The sequence below is a fragment of the Mustela lutreola genome, chromosome 3 (assembly GCF_030435805.1).
Source record: "Mustela lutreola isolate mMusLut2 chromosome 3, mMusLut2.pri, whole genome shotgun sequence".
In the NCBI taxonomy this organism is placed as follows: domain Eukaryota; kingdom Metazoa; phylum Chordata; class Mammalia; order Carnivora; family Mustelidae; genus Mustela; species Mustela lutreola.
This window is the reverse complement of record NC_081292.1, coordinates 198,506,451-198,523,198: the sequence shown is the minus strand read 5'-3', so window position 1 is coordinate 198,523,198 and position 16,748 is coordinate 198,506,451. Positions and strand designations below refer to the sequence as shown.

At 37.5% G+C, this 16,748-nt stretch overlaps 1 protein-coding gene and 1 long non-coding RNA gene across 7 annotated transcripts in view; one reads left to right on the top strand and one right to left on the bottom strand.

Annotated features, from left to right (window-relative positions):
• Positions 1–10,586, top strand: part of LOC131827588 (uncharacterized) — a 28,055-nt gene extending 17,469 nt beyond the window's left edge. For 3 of the 4 annotated variants that reach the window (XR_009352062.1, XR_009352061.1, XR_009352060.1), the window contains 2 exons: positions 3,617–3,742; positions 10,275–10,586. This is a non-coding gene — a long non-coding RNA (uncharacterized LOC131827588). Of the gene's footprint in view, positions 1–191; positions 594–3,616; positions 3,743–10,274 lie in introns of all 4 variants that reach the window. The other variant, XR_009352063.1, reaches the window with a different exon arrangement.
• ORC2 (origin recognition complex subunit 2) overlaps positions 1–16,748 on the bottom strand; it is a 46,040-nt gene that overhangs the window by 19,188 nt on the left and 10,104 nt on the right. For all 3 annotated transcript variants that reach the window (XM_059168454.1, XM_059168455.1, XM_059168456.1), the window contains exons 5-9: positions 10,525–10,614; positions 5,842–5,934; positions 5,265–5,296; positions 2,219–2,279; positions 166–359 (exon numbers count right to left, since the gene is read on the bottom strand). In XM_059168454.1, coding sequence (XP_059024437.1) covers positions 166–359; positions 2,219–2,279; positions 5,265–5,296; positions 5,842–5,934; positions 10,525–10,614 — 470 coding nt within the window. The remainder of the gene's footprint in view (positions 1–165; positions 360–2,218; positions 2,280–5,264; positions 5,297–5,841; positions 5,935–10,524; positions 10,615–16,748) is intronic.

The window sequence follows — 16,748 nt, the reverse complement described above, 5'->3', positions numbered from 1 at the left end:
AAGTTCGGAAACAGACACAATACAGACGGGCATACTTATGGGAAAGACTAAAAATACAGAAGTAAAGAAAAAAAAATTATGTTGATCCCCCAAATGAATCTCTTTAGGGTAGCTTAGCTTTAAGATAGTACACAATTTTTCTTTAAGGTTAAAGTCTCCACTTACTGTTTTATCTCTTTTCATTTTCTTAGAAGGTGTTTCTTTGCAAACAGGAGCTGACATAGCTCTATTCTGAGATGGACTCTTTTGGCTCATTGTGACTTCATCAGTGTCCTCTTCACGTTCTTGGGCAACGCCATCATCATCTTCTGAGTTGGAAGCAGAATATTCGCTTTCACTGTCAGACTGAGACCTTGGACCTGGCGGGGGGAAAGCAAGTGGGAACATTTGAGAGTCTGACGAGAGGCAGTAGAGGGTAATGGAAAGAGCGTGGACTTTGAAATAAGAGAATTTCACTCCTGGTTTTGTCATTACTTTCTGATTTCCCCAGAGCTAGTTATTATATAAAGTTTCCTGAGCACCAGTTTCCTCATTTCTCAAATGAAGCTCACAGTGCCTAATTTAATGAACCATTGTGAAGATCACACGGAAAGGTACACACAGCAACTAACAATGCCTGACATCCAGGAACTGTTAATCGTACCTAGTATCGTTTTTTCTTCTTCCTTGCTAATGAACTCTCATTTTGTAAAATGTGGCAATGTGTCTCACCCTATGGAATAAATCATCATGGTAATTATCTTTTCTTCTGTCAGATACTTGTTTTCCCAGCCTCTTTTGCAACTAGGATTGGCTATGTAACCCTCTGATCAATGACACTTGAGGTAAAATTACTTGAGGTAAAATAGAAGCTTCTGGGAAATATTTCCCTCACTTATGGAGGGAAAGTCCCTTATTTATACCAATAGCTTAAAGGTAAAAAAGCCATTTGCAATATGAAGCAGAAATTTCGGGTTTTTTCGGTTTTTTTCCTCAAACCGAAAGAGGGAAAATGCTGGTGACAGAACAAGAAGATAGGAAGAACCTGGGTCCTTTATGACACTGGAGTTACCTCAACCATGGAATGGTCTATTCCTATACTTTTCATGAAGTGAGATAAGTATATGTCTACAGCTAAAGCCATTATTGTAGAATTTTCTGTTGCTACCTATACAAAAAACACCATCCTGAATTGACTCAAAAAATGGTAGCTACTATTCTAAGTATTACTAACAGACAGGCACATTCCACCCCAGAGCCAATACAAGCATTTTATTTTTAAACAAACCATAGCAACTTCTACTACTCCCCAGAAATAATAAAGCTAGTTTTATACTCATGAAGAATAAAACTACTTTACACTCAACAAAGTTTAAAACTTTTATAAAAAGTTAACTTCCAAAATAAGAAAGTTCTTAAGCCAAATCAGTATATCAGTTTTGAACAACATATACATTTCAGAATATCTAGAGTCCACATATAATACACAGATCTAAAGGAACAGAAAAAAGGATTTGATTTTGGGAGCACATATACCTTAGCAGAGTCATTTTTATACTGACTGCTGCCCACAGCAGATGCATGGGTTAGAAGTAGCAGAAGGAGCCAGAAAACGCTTCTACCTCATTGACATGTACACTTCTACATGTCTGGAAGGGACTGAGAAGGAAGAGGAAGTTTACCTTCTCTCTAAAAGGGATGATTCTTGATCTCAGGGTCATGAGTTCAACCCTATGGTGGGCCTAGAGCTTACTTGAGGAAAAAAAAAAAAAAAAAAAGGATGGGGTGCCTTGGTGGCTCAGTCAGTTGGGCATCTGACTCACTCTTGATTTTGGCTCAGGTAAAGGTCTCAGGGTGGTGAGATGAAGCCCCGCACAGAGCTCTGGAGCTCCACACTCCGCAGAGAGTCTGTCTCTCCGACCCCTCAATATCCCCCCCACCGCCTGCTCATGCACTCTCTCAAATGAATAAATCTTCAAAAAAATAAATTTAAAAGATAACAGCAGCTAACACCGATGAAACGCACATCAGGGTCAAGCGCTATACTAAGCACTTTTGACATCTTTTATTTCCATTCCTCTCAGAAGGACTCCGGGGCTGGTACAATTTTCACCCCTATTTTGTAAATGAAAAGCCTGAGCCCCAGAGAGGTCTCTGTAAGTGGCAGGCCGAAGATAAAAAACAAGCAGCCTAAGACGAGAACCCTTGTAAAAACTCAAGTTTCAAAAGAAATACATACCTATTAATCTTTTCCTCAGACCACTAGGTGCTGCTGACAGAAGTTCACTTTTATCGCTGTTCTGTTTAAAAATAAAGCAATACGGTTTCAATAATCAAATAATAATGATGACATGTAAATTAATGATGGGTGCATGGAAGGGGCTAGAAAAGAAAAACATTTTGTTTTCATTAGACTCCCTTTGAATTAGAAGACAATGACAAATGACTCTGTTAGGAAAAAATAGCAGAAAGCAACAAAAACAATGCAACAAATTCCAAAGGATTCCTACAGTGATTCTAGAAGTTGTATTCCAGACATCTATAAAGTATTTTCTATGATGTAAGAAAAAACAAAAAGTATATGAATTAGCCTTTTGAACCACTTTCACCCATCAGATTAGCACAATATTTCTTTTTAAAAAATTGATAATATCCAATGATAATGAGTAGGTGAGGAAATGGGCACTCGCATACATACGGCAGGAGGCCTTTAGATGTGTTTGAAATTTACTGGTGTTGAAGTAACACCTTCTGTGAGGAGGACAAAGAGATCTCTACATTTTACTCCATTATGTTAAGATTTTTAAGCACTTCACAGAAGTATAAAATCTGTTTTTCTTTTCCTCCACACAACATAACACTCTAACACCAATAAATCTCTATAGCACATTAAAATACCCACTGTTGTATAATGTTAGTATTGATAAAAGATAAAGTCCCGGGGTGCCTGGGTGGCTCAGTGGGTTAAAGCCTCTGCCTTCGGCAAAGGTCATGATCCCAGGGTCCTGGGACCGAGCCCCGCATCGGGCTGTTCAGCAGGGAGCCTGCTTCCCTTCCTCTCTCTCTACCTGCATCTCTGCCTACTTGTGATGTCAAATGAATAAATAAAATCTTAAAAAAAACCCAAAAAGATAAAGTCCCTGTGTTATTTTGGCAATATGAAATTATGACAAAATTCACGTCTGTTGTCTTGTAATAGGTTGTTAGTGTTAATTTTCAATGTTAACACAATCTGATTTGGGATATTAAAAATAGTACTGTAGGGCACCTGGGTGGCTCAGTGGGTTGGGCCGCTGCCTTTGGCTCGGGTCGTGATCTCAGGGTCCTGGGATTGGGCTCTCTGTTCAGCGGGGAGCCTGCTTTCCTCTCTCTCTGCCTGCCTCTCTGACTACTTGTGATTTCTCTCTGTCAAATAAATAAATAAAATCTTTAAAAAAAGTACTGTAATAAATGAACTGAGCCCAATGGATTTATAAAGTATATGAAATTTTCTGATCCCGATCCTTAAAAAATGTTTTTACATTTTGCACATCTTGATCTACATGTGCATACAGCATACAACTGAAACAAATTATAATGAAATAATACTTACAAAATAGAGTTTCTCAATTTTATTCTCTCATTTTTTAAACTGCAGGTCATAGCCTACTAAACTCATCTCAAGACTGAAAGTGGAGACAGCTGTGCCTCCATGTGGATTAATTATCAGGGATGGAAACATCTGTGTCAAAATAACCATTGTGGAAAATTCTTGCTCAAAAAGGTAAGGCTAGGGGCGCCTGGGTGGCTCAGTGGGTTAAAGCCTCTGCCTTCGGCTCAGGTCGTGATCTCAGGGTCCTGGGATCGAGCCCCGCATCGGGCTCTCTGATCATCAGGGAGCCTGCTTGCTCCTCTCTCTCTCTCCCTGCCTCTCTGCCTGCTTGTGATCTCTGTCTGTCAAATAAATTAAAAAAAAAAAAAAAAAAAAAAAAAATCTTTAAAAAAAAAAAAAAAAGGTAAGGCTATAAATTAATAAATAACGACAGTGTTTGCTACAGAAATTTTTGCAAACTACCTTATCTAGACAGTTTGCTCATTTGGGCATCCTGGTCTCCCATCAGGATAACAGATAATTCAGCAAGGCAAGCAGCTAATCCAACAAGAGTTCATTCTTCAGGACTCCGTTCAAGATCCTCTCTTTTCTGTGTCCACCAATCTTTAAATATCATATCATGAGTTTTGTCTATACATATCAGTTTCCCATCCTGATAGCTGTGCATAAGCCTTTTGAGTCCAGATCCCCAAGCCCTATAAATATTCTCTCCTGAATCCCCCCTTCTAAGATAGTGCACTAAGACTGCCACTGTGACGTTGTCTCTCATCGTGGTCAGACTTCTGATGGTTTCTTAGGGGAACTGACAAGATCCACTTATGTATTGTGATCCACACCTTGAAAAGGAATGTGCTAATATATCTATATTCTTGATTGGATTATGGAAATGAGTTTTGTTCTTTGATGGTCATATAGTACACATGATATAATACAGGAAGAAAGCATTATCAAAGACAAAAGGAGACTCTAACATGTCTACTCTCACATCTAGACTTGCCTAAATAGGACATTTGTACACAGGCCATAACCATGACCCTGAATGTCTATACTCACATTCTTATAAGGAGTTCCCCAAATTTAGCATATGCACAATTCCAGGCACGTCAAAATTTATAGCCTTCAAGCCTGGATACACATACTCACACATACTCATTGTGATGGGTTCATTCATGCCCATCTGGGCTTGTTCATATCCAGAGAGGGCCACTTGACAAGGCAGAATGAAAAACCAAAAACACAAAGGGAAGAATAAAAATTGTCAATTCTTTTCAGCTACCCTGGAACAAATTTACCAAAACCAACCTGGTATTCCAATGTAAATTATGAAAGGATATACTAATGGATTTAATGGATCTTGGCATCAGTCCCTCAAGAAACTACATAACATTATGTATAAAAGCAAAGCAAAGCAAAACCAAACAAAACCCATAAAATTTCCAGGCTGGTTCTACTAAGGTGAAAATTCCCAGAGATAGTTCTGACAGAAACGGCACAGCGGTTGGGTGTAGAACACCTGGCTTCATTTTTCATCTTTTCTCTTTCCGAGTTAGATGAACTCAGACGATCACTTCCCTTCTCGGAACCTCGGATTCTTCATCTCACGTAAGGTATCCCGTACACTGAGATGAGTGCCCAGCTGTCATCATGTCTTTGTAACACTAATGTTTTTGCTTGTTTTCGATCAACCACTTACCTTCAACTGAACTTTGTCTGAAGCAGAATGCTCTGAAGAATAAAAGAAAAAGGCATTACTTACCACAGTACTTCAATTTTCATCATAGCCTAGTTTCATTCAACTGCTCCACACTCTCCATAAACTGTGGACTTCCAAACCCCCAAAGCCTTATTTCAAATAGAATGTGGCAAAGCAGTTCCTTCATGAGCATTCAACTAACTCAAGCCAATGATAAGAGGCTTTTGTTTTTTTTTAATTTCCATATAATGTGTTACCTGTTTCAGGGGTACAGGTCTGTGATTCGTCAGTCTTACACAACACACAGCGCTCACCACAACACACATCCTCTGATCACAGGGTTTGAAGAGTATTTCTAGTTGACCCTGTCAGTTTGCACAACTTCAATCAGCACAATTATTTCCTTTTATTGAGGGCTAAATATGGGTATACTAAGGCACAAACTGGGTATTAACCATATTTTGTTGAATGAATTTTCAGAACAGAAAAGAGTATATAGCAATGCAGTTACACAAAAACAAGAAGCATAACTTGAAGCAACTAAAACTCTACTCAAAGAGCTGAGATAGAATCTTACCCTTGCTACACTGAGGAATGTTTATCATAATTTCAGGATCATTCTTCATACCGAATGAAACATTTTTTCTTGGTGTGTTTGCTAGTTCTGAAGCTGTAAACAGACAATAGTATATAAAACAATCTTTAATGGATGACAGCAGATGAAGGTGGAAATAGCTTCATTTCACTTACGTAAGTTCTTTTTTTTTTTTTTTTTAAAGATTCATTTATTTATTTTAGAGAGAGAGACAGAGCGCCCATGTGCTAGAGAGTAGGAGGAAGGGCAGAGGGAGAGAATCTTCAAGCAGACTCCCACCAAGCGTGGAGCCTGACGTGGGGCTCAACCCCATGACCCATGAGACCTGAGCCAAGATCAAGAGTTGGCTGCTTAAAAAAAAAAAGAAAAGAAAAAAAGTGGTTGCTTAACCAATTGAGCAACCCAGGTGCCCCCTCACTTACATAAATTCTTAGGGAAAAACAAAAAAAAAGAACCCACCTGCTACTATTACCAGGAAGATACACAAACCTACCCATCTTAAGAGCACTGCCTCTTACCTTTGTTTGCTATGTTCCAAGCATCTTAAATCTTCTTTCAATTATCTACAGGTGTCTCAAGAAAATACAAATAAACAGTTTTGGCCTTACTGCTTTCTATAATTGTCATTCTCTCTCCCTCTCTTCTCCACTGACAATTTTACACTCTTTCCATTTCTTTATCATACACAGTTGAGGCATACCTTTACTAGGGGTAAGAAAGAATGGCCAGAAAATAAGATCTAGAATCAAATGGAAACTGTGTATGTTTAAAACTATGCTTTAAAAATTCTTAACTCTCCCACCACATGTGGTTTATTTTATTTTGTGTCCAAAGTTCTGTAATACATGTGAATAATATATAAACTATAAGAGAGCACTGAACAGATGGCTGTTTCTTCAACTGAGCATCAGATTAAATAGTTGGCTTCTAAAATAGAGGGCCATTTTAAATGAAAACTATAATCTTTACCTTTAAAGATACTTACGTTTTCAATTGCACGAGAGCCATGCGGAATGGAGCCTAACTAAGGAATGGATTTGTATTTCCCAATTTAACATACACTGGCCCCGGGGCGCCTGGGTGGCTCAGTTGGTTGAGCGACTGCTTTCGGCTCAGGTCATGATCCTGGAGTTGCGGGATCGAGTCCCGCATCAGGCTCCCAGCTCCACGGGGAGTCTGCTTCTCCCTCTGACCTTCTCCTTGCTCATACTCTCTCTCATGTCTCTCTCTCAAATAAATAAATAAAATATTAAAAAAAAAAAAAAAACCCATACACTGGCCCATTGTTCACTGAGAAAAAAAGGGATATACTATTTAAATTATATCCTTGCCCCCTTTTGCTTTTAAAGGAGAAAGTATACTTGAATTTGTGTAAGTTAAAGCCACTTTACTGACTCAAATTCTTCCTAACCTGTTTCACAGTTTTAGCCTCCAAACTTGAAATGGATCCAGAATACCCAGGATAGTCTCCACAAATGAACTGCCCTCTATTTTCTTAACTAACCTCCTTGGTCTTCTGTATCATTGACTAGAAATTTTTTTTATCTTACTTTGAAACTATTCCTCCATTTGCATTCTAGGACATTATCCCGGCCCACAGCTGCTGCTGATAGTTATTCCATCTTTTCTCTGCTTTCCCCTTTACATGTTCTATCTCTAAGTGTTCCTAAAACCAGCCCCTTGCTTTCTCTTCACACCAGAACCATGTGCTATGTTTAGATTAAAGGCTGTTGATCTAAAGGATAGGAAAAAAAGCTTTACATCAACAAAAATCTACATTAAGCACAAAGTGATTTAGCTGGGATCATTTTGGTTATTTGTTGCAACATGGAAAACTTCTGTTTTTAAGTAACTCTTAAACTACAAAAGGGAAGGAAAAGGAAGAGTTGAAGAGGAAAAAGAGTAAAAGTTAACCACATACAGCTCTTGACTCTACTAATAAAAAATTGAGGCATATATTGTCTTTTTCATTTTTCTAATAATTCATTTGTACTGTATTTTATATAGCTGGTCTGCAACCAATTGGAAATTTTAAAATAAAATTGTAAAATCTTCTTTGCTTTCTCATTAGGCTATTATTTATCCTATCAACCTATCTATTTTTTAATTTCCCTAAAGTCTTCCCTTTCTACAAGCTTGCTGAACTCCTTCCTGTTCTCTACTGGTATTTCTACCAAGTTTGCTCTTTATTTGCTCTTCTATTGCATTCATTTAATTATCCAAGACATGTATTTTAAAAAGCCGCCCGGTCTAACTCCTAGTGTATTTCTAGTCCTGTATCTTCATTAGCCCAATTATATTTAACCATTTATATACAGTAATATATGATTTTATGGCCAATTATATTTAACCATTTATACACAGTAATATATGGTTTTATGGCTTATTATGAATAATAAGCAAAAATTTATCTAAAAAATACTAAGGCTGGAGTGCCTGGGTGGCTCCGTTGGTGTATGACTTGTGTCAGGTCATGATCTCACCGTCCTGGGATCAGGCCCTGCATGGGGCTCTGTGCTCAGCGGAAAGTCTGCTTCCTCCTTTTCCCTCAGCCCCGCCCCGCTCTCTTACTCTCTCAAATAAATAAAATCTTTAAAAAAGAAAAAAATACTAAAACCTTCTACTTCACTGATATAATTAGATGTAAACACAATTAGCGACAATACTTAATAAGTGAAAGAAACTATTTAAAGACCATTACAGAGGAGCCTGGGTAGCTCAGTGGGTTAAGCCTCTGCCATCAGCTCAGGTCATGATCTCAGGGTCCTGGGATCGAGCCTGGCATCAGGCTCTCTGCTCAGCAGGGAGCCTGCTTCCTCCTCTCTCTCTGCCTATTTGTGACCTCTCTCTCTCTTTCTCTGTCAAATAAATAAATAAAATCCTTAAAAAATATATTAAGTAAAAATAAAAAAATAAAGACCATTATAACTAAACATTAGTCCTAACTAAAACACAGATTTTATAAAATGTGATCAATTTCAAATTATCTAGAAAATCATCTTTTCATGACTGAATATATATATTTTTTCCTTTTTTTTTTTTTTTAAAAGATTTTTATTTATTTACTTGATAGAGAGAGATCACAAGTAGGCAGAGAGGCAGGCAGAGAGAGAGGGGGAAGCAGGCTCCCCGCTGAGCAGAGAGCCTGATGTGGGGCTCGATCCCAGGACCGTGAGATCATGACCTGAGCCAAAGGCAGAGGCTTAAGCCACTAAGCCACCCAGGCGCCCCTATATTTTTTCCTTTTTTAAAGATTTTATTTATTTGACAGAGGGAAAGAGAGCATGAGCAGGGGGAGCAGGAGAGAGAGAAGCAGGTTCCCCACTGAGCAGGGAGCCCGATGTGGGGCTCAATCCTAGGAACCTGGGATCATGACCTGAGCTGAAGGAAGACAGCCAACGAACTGAGCTGCCCAGGCGCCCCCATGACTCTCTTTCATTTGTGTTGACAGAAATGTACAACATAACAATACTTAAGTTTCTTGCATCCCATATAATGGAAGACCTACATCATGGTTATTATATGCATGTTGAAGATCTACTAGGAGAACTTCTACTTGGCAACTCTTCTGGGGCTCCTCTCCACTATTAGTTCTGTTTCTCCAATGTTTTTTGTCCTGTTTCACGGTTTGGGGGTTTCAGGTTAGTCTTGGTGTCTATCTGATCCTTTCTGTAATAATTGTTTTAGCATTTATTCTCTGGTTTCTCAGCAATCCTACACAGAATCCAGTCTTTTTCATAAGTCAAAAAACTTTCAATTACTTGATGTGGATTATAAACTCTAAGAAATAGATCAGTTACTATAAATTATCGTACTTGCCATGTTAGTTTCAAAATTAATAATGAATTTCATATTAAACCTTTTAGAAAAACTGCATTTTGCAAATAATTAATTATTATGTTCTATTACATACGTCTTAAGTTTCTCACTTGATCTTGAATGTTTACTTGGTTACTGGCCAGAATGACTGCATAAAAACACACTACTTCAGAAATACATGTCGGTGTTCTATAATTACAGATTAAAAGCCCTATTATACCACTATTACATTTTACCGGGTGGTTAATTATTATTCCCTACTCTTGACTTCTTGGTGTCCCAAACCTTCATATACTTATGGGCCTCCTTAATTTTCAAACTGCTTTCACATGTTATTTCCCTTCCTCCAAGTTTTCAAATCTAACCCCCATACCACAGAACCCACATAAAGTTTAATTTTAATGTTGTATGCAATTTATTTTAGTCTAGTTTTTAAAAATCAGTAATTCATGTATAATTAATGTAAGTGGTAAATTAAGTAAGAAAATGTCACAATAGCCCATTTGTAGCAATTTTATAGTTTTCTACAATATAAACATTTTTATATACATAGTATAAAATTCTTATTTAATAAACTCAAAATATTTGTGATTTAGGTGACTCATATACTTAAAAATTTATTCAGAGCCTGTGCTACATGTGGGAAGAAGATGAAGCCAGGAGTCCTAAGATGAGAAGCTCAAAACCTAGCTGGGAACAGAAGACATATATGAGCATGAAAATCTGACTTTATGTATGCTTGAAAATGTGATTATAAAATGACATCCCTCATTCTTCTAGGGAATGCAATAAGATGATAACTGTGGGGAATGTGGTGAAGTACACCTTCTTAGAAAAGCAACTTACCTAATTTAGCCATCTTTTCAGAGTGTTTTCTGTTCTGAAAAGAATAAACTTTATTCCCACCATCTGCAGCAGAGCCATTTTTCAAGGATTCTGAAAGAGAAAATGCAATATGTTTTGGAAAAATAAGCAATAATAAGAAAAAAATCTTTACTAAAAACCTAAGATTTGTACCCTCTATTGTCTTGCATAAAGGTTTAACAATACATATTTATACATAAAATATTTTTAGAAATACAAAAGAACTATTTCTATAAATTTGAAACACAGAAAACCTATTACTCTTCACAATAAACACACACACACACACATACACACATACATACACTGCACAGCTCCCCTCCCGAAAGCCCCTCCAGACTGAGGGAGATAAATTCATCATACTGTTGCCCCTAAGGCGGGAAAACTCTAGTATGTTTTCTTTCTGAAGCAAATACACAAAGTGCGATGGAGCTGAGGCTGAGATTTAAATAGTTACACGGTTGCAGCTCTCTTACTCCCTATCGAGATAGTGATTTAAATTCATGCAATCGGGACGCCTGGGTGGCTCAGTTGGTTAAGCAGCTGCCTTCAGCTCAGGTCATGATCCCGGCGTTCTGGGATCAAGTCCCACATCGGGCTCCTTGCTCCACGGGGAGCCTGCTTCTCCCTCTGACTCTGTCTGCCACTCTGTCTCCCTGTGCTCGCTCTCGCTCTCTCTCTCTGACTAAATAAATTAAAAAAAAAAAAAAAAAATCTTTAAAAAAAAAAAAATAAAATAAATTCATGCAATCATCCCCTTAAATGAAACTGCTACCTGCAACATACCAGATGTGCACCGCTAGTAGCACAGCAATTCTCAAAGTGTGCTGGCGTCAGGTATCTCAGGTCCCCGAGGCCAAAACTGTTTCATAACACTAAGATATTATTTGACATTTTCTTAATCAAGAGTAGAGAGTGAGGGGCGCCTGGGTGGTTCAGTGGGTTCAGCCTCTGCCTTCGGCTCAGATCATGATCTCAGGGTCCTGGGATTGAGCCTCACATTGGGCTCTCTGCTCAGCAGGGATCCTGCTTCCCCCTTTCTCTGCCTGCCTCTCTGCCTACTTGTGATTTCTGTAGATACATAAATCTTAAAAAAAAAAAAAAGAGCAGAGAGTGAGGTATTCCAGATGTGTGACGTGTGATGGTGTATGACAGCACCATCCCGTGGGTTAATGGAGTGTGTGAAGCAGATACGAAAACCCAGCTGTCTTCTATTAAGCCGACATTAAAGAGATTTGCAAAAATGTAGAACAGTGACTTCTTCACTTTTTTTTTTTTTGAAAATTGTTGTTTTTCATCTAAATATGCTGTCAATATGTAATGGGTTTATTACTGTTACTACAAAACAGTGCCAACTTGTCCAAAGTCAGTGCTCCCTAGCCTTACCGTTTTGAGTCCCCGTAATATAAGCACTAATACTTGGCATTATCCAGACTCCTTACTCTTTGCCAATCGAGTGCATGTAAAAATGAGTCTTCTGGGGAGAGCTGTTTCAATTTCCCTTTTCCTAATCACTAATAAGGTTGAACATCTTCCCACAACTTTATTTCCAAGGAAGAAATACCTTCTTTATCCTGTGACTTGTCATCTTACTTCTTTATGATGACATTTGATGAAAAGAAGTCCCAAATTTTTTTTTAAAAGACTTTATATTTTAAAAGCAGTTTTAGGTTAGAGCCAACCTGAATAGAAGGTACAGAGGTTTCCTATAGACTTTCTGCCCTCACAAATGCACAGCCTCCTCCAGCTATCAACAACCCACACCCGCGTGGTAATTTGTTACAATCATGAACCTACACTGACACCTCTTTAACAGCCCAAGTCCACAGTTTATATTAAGGTTTACTCTTGGTGTGGTACATTCTAGAGGCTTTTTTTTTTTTAAGTTTTTATTTAAATTCTAGTTCGTTAACATACAGTTACCCAATATAGTTAATACTGGTTTCAGAGGTAGAACTTTGTGATACAGGCTTACACATAACACCCAGCGCTCATCACAAGTGGCTTCCTTGACACCCACTAACCCTTTAGCTCACTCTGCACCCACTTCCCCTCCAGCAACCCTCGGTTTGTTCTCAATAGTTGAGAGTCTCTTATGGTTTGCCCCCCCACCCTTTTTTTTTAATCCCCCGCCCATGTTCATGTTTTGTGAACTCATGACTGAAATCATATGGTATTTGTCTTTCTGACTTACTTCACTTAGCGTAATAGATTCTAGCTCCATCCATGGGGTTACGGGCGGCAAGATTTCATTCTTTTTGATGGCTTCCTATAGGCTTTGACAAAAGTATAATGACCTATATCCACCTCTGTAGTATAATACGGAATAGTTTCAGTGCCCTAAAAATTCTCTGTACTCTACCTAGTTATAGCTTCCATTCCCTGACACCTGGCAACTACTGATCTCCTCACTGTCTCTGAGGTTTTGCCTTCCCTAGAATGTCATATAGTCGGAATCATAGCCAGTAGCTGCCTTTTCAGATTGGTTTCTTTCAATTAAGAATAGTATTTAAGGTTCTTCCATATCTTTTCATGTCTTGATACCTTTTTTTAAGTGCTGAATAATATCCCACAGTATGGATATATCACTCTATTCTTTTTTTTTTTTTTTTTTAAGATTTATTTGACAGAGACAGAGATCACAAGTAGGCAGAAAGAGAGAGGGAAATAGGCTCCTCACTGAGCAGAGAGGCTGGCATAGGGCTCGATCCCGGGACCCCGAGATTGTGACTGGAGCCGCAGGCAGAGGCTTAACCCACTGAGCCATGCAGGCCCCTCTCAGTTTACTTATTCACTGTTAACTTTTTGGTTGCTTCCAAACCACTGCAATTATGAACAAAGCTTCTATAAACATCCGCATGCAGGTATTTTTTTGAGTGAACACGAGTTTTCAACTCATATAAGTAAATACGAAGAAGCACAATTGCTAGATCATATGGTACGAATATGTTTAGTTTGCAAGAAACTGGCAAACTGTCATTCAAAGAGCTGTTCCGTTTTGCACTCCCGCCAGCAATGAGAGCTCCTGCTGTTCCACAGATTTGCCAGCATTTGGTGATGTCAAGATTTTGCACTTGGGCCATTCTAATAGGTGTGGAAGTGGTATCTTGTTTTCATTTTCAATTTCCTAATGATATACAATGCTTTTAGTATATTTTCATATGTTTATTTGCCATCTGCATATCTTCCTGGTGAGATGTCCGGTTCCTCTGCTCACTTTTATTATTTATGTAGTCAATGGATTATTCATTCATTTATAATTATTATTATTACATATTAATACCATATTATAAATACATAATTATAATGTACAGTATACTCTAAACAATTGATATAATATAAATATTAATTATAAATTATTTAATTAATAAATAAAATTTATTAAATAAATGAATAAAAGATTTAACTTATTCATTTGCCAGAGAGCATACAAGCAGGGCAGCGGCAGGCAGAGGGAAGAGCAGGCTCCTCGTTGAGTCCTCTGCTCATTTTTAAGTCAGGTTATTCATTTTCTGAATGTTGAGTTTTAAGAGGTCTTTGTATACTTTGGGTAAAATTTCTTTTAGTTTTTTAAAAGATTTTATTTATTTATTTGACAGACAGAGATCACAAGCAGGCAAAGAGGCAGGTGGGGTGGGGGTGGGGAGCTGGCTCCTGCCAAGCAGAGAGCCTGATGCAGGGCTCGATCCCAGGACCCTGGGATCATGACCTGAGCCAAAGACAGAGGCTTTAACCCACTGAGTCACCCAGGTGCCCCACTGAGTAACATTTCTTTAACAGATGTGTTTTGCAAATATTTTCTCCTAATCTGTTGTTTAATCTTCTTGAGAAGCATTGAATTTTAATTAGTTGAATATGTCAGTCTTTTCTTTTGATTACATTAAACTAAAAAGAAATTCCTCTATAATCAAGTCAAAACCATATTCTCTTATATTTTCTTATAAAAGCATTTATATTTGCTTTATGAATATCTTAAATTAGGGTAATTAACTTGTTTATGAAGGAAGGAAGAGATCCAGTTCTTTTCATAAGGATACCCAATTGGCCCAATGCTGTTTACTGACCAGGTGATCCTTAGCTGAGTGGTCTCCAGCACTACCTCTGTCATATATCTGATTTTCATGTATGCATGAGTCTGTTTATGGCAAACCTATACTTATGTAACTTAAATGGCACAGAGACGAAATATTTAAAGGTACTGTGTGGTTTCTATGTAAACTAAATTAAATGCTTGAGAAATATTTGATAAAAGTTATTAACTAAAACAAATGGTTTCAAATTAGGTATGAATGAGATACCATAAAAGATTTAAGAAAAGGGGAACGTGGGTGGCTCAGTGGGTTAAGCCGCTGCCTTTGGCTCAGGTCATGATCTCAGGGTCCTGGGATCGAGTCCCGCATCGGGCTCTCTGCTCGGCAGGGAGCCTACTTCCCTCTCTCTCTCTCTCTGCCTGCCTCTCCATCTACTTGTGATTTCTCTCTGTCAAATAAATAAATAAAATCTTTAAAAAAAAAAAAAATCCTAAAAAAAAAAAAAAGAAAAAAAAGATTTAAGAAAAAATATAAAAGCATACTACACCAAGACTGCATCAAGTGTCTTTAAATGTACAATCTAATGGAATCCCAAATGCTGCATGCATTATGGATATACTGTCTAAAAAAAAAAAATCCAACACCAAAATCAAAAGGTAGTGCGGTTCTTCAACCAGCTAACCTCTAGCGAACTTCTAATTAAGAGGATGTGTGTGTGTTTGCTTATATATACACACATATATACATATGCTTATATATAAAGATGTTTAAAGTACAGTAGTTATGATTTTCTGGTTCTGACATTTTGACTTACTAATTAACAATGGTTCTTATCACAATGGGCAGGAGTTTACTATAATACATATAAAACTTTTTAATAGGTTTTAAATTACTCAAAATGCACAAAACCAAAATGTTATGTATATAAAAACCATGCAAGAGGGGCGCCTGGGTGGCTCAGTGGGTTAAAGCCTTTGCCTTTGGCTCAGGTCATGATCCCAGGGTCCTGGGAACAAACCCCACATCAGGTCTTTGCTCAGCGGGGAGCCTGCTTCCCTTCCTCTCTCTCTACCTGCCTCTCTGCCTACTTGTGATCTCTCTCTCAAATAAATAAGTAAAATCTTTAAAAACAAAATGCTTAAAAAAAAAAACCATGGAAGAAATTGAAGTGGGTAATAAATATAAGAAAAAATGTTTAATGCCAATGAGGGAGCTTAATACTAGTTGATATAATCTTTCTAGAAATTTGGGAATATGTACGTACACCTTCACCAATAATTCTATAACTAGGAGTCTCTTCTGAAGAAATAAAAGATCTAAACAAATATTTATGCCCAAGGATAATCACTACTGCATTAGTTACAATGAAAATTTAGAAATAATCCAAAAGCCTAATAGAGGCCAACTATATTATTTATAAATTTGAATCAGTATTACAGAAATAATATTTCACACCCCTTAGGAAGGCTACTAAAAAAAAAAGGGTTGGTAAGCATACAGAGAAACTGAAATGCTTATGCACTGTTGGTGAAAATCTAATTTGGTGTAGCTGCTATGGAAAACATTATGGCAGCTCTTCAAAAAATTAAAAATAGAATTACCATATGATCCAGCAATTCCACTTCTGGGAATATACCCAAAAGAATTCAAATCAGGGTGTCAAAAAGATACTTGTATACCCATGCTAATAGCAGCATTATTCACAGTAGCCAAAAGGCTGAAGCCACCCAAATGTCCATTGACAGATGAATGGATAAACAAGTGTATATACATACAATGCAGTAGTATTCAGCCTTAAAAAGGAAATTCTGACACATGCCACAACATGGATGAAACTTGAGAACCTATGCTAAGTGAAATAAGCCAGTCACACGCAAAAATACTTTATGATTCCACTTACATGAAGTACCTAAAATAGTCCAATTCAGAGAGAAAGTAAAATGTGCTTGTTGGGCTGTAGGGAAAAGGGACTGGGGAGTTTTTAATGGGTAGAATTTCAGTTTTGTAAAATGAAAAGAGTTCTGGAGACTGCTAAACAATGTGAATGTATTTAATACTGAATTATACACTTTAAGATGGGAAATTTTATATCACATATATTTTACCCCAAGTTTTATTTATTTATTTTCTCATAATTTTTTTTTTTTTTAAAGATTTTATTTATTTGACAGAGAG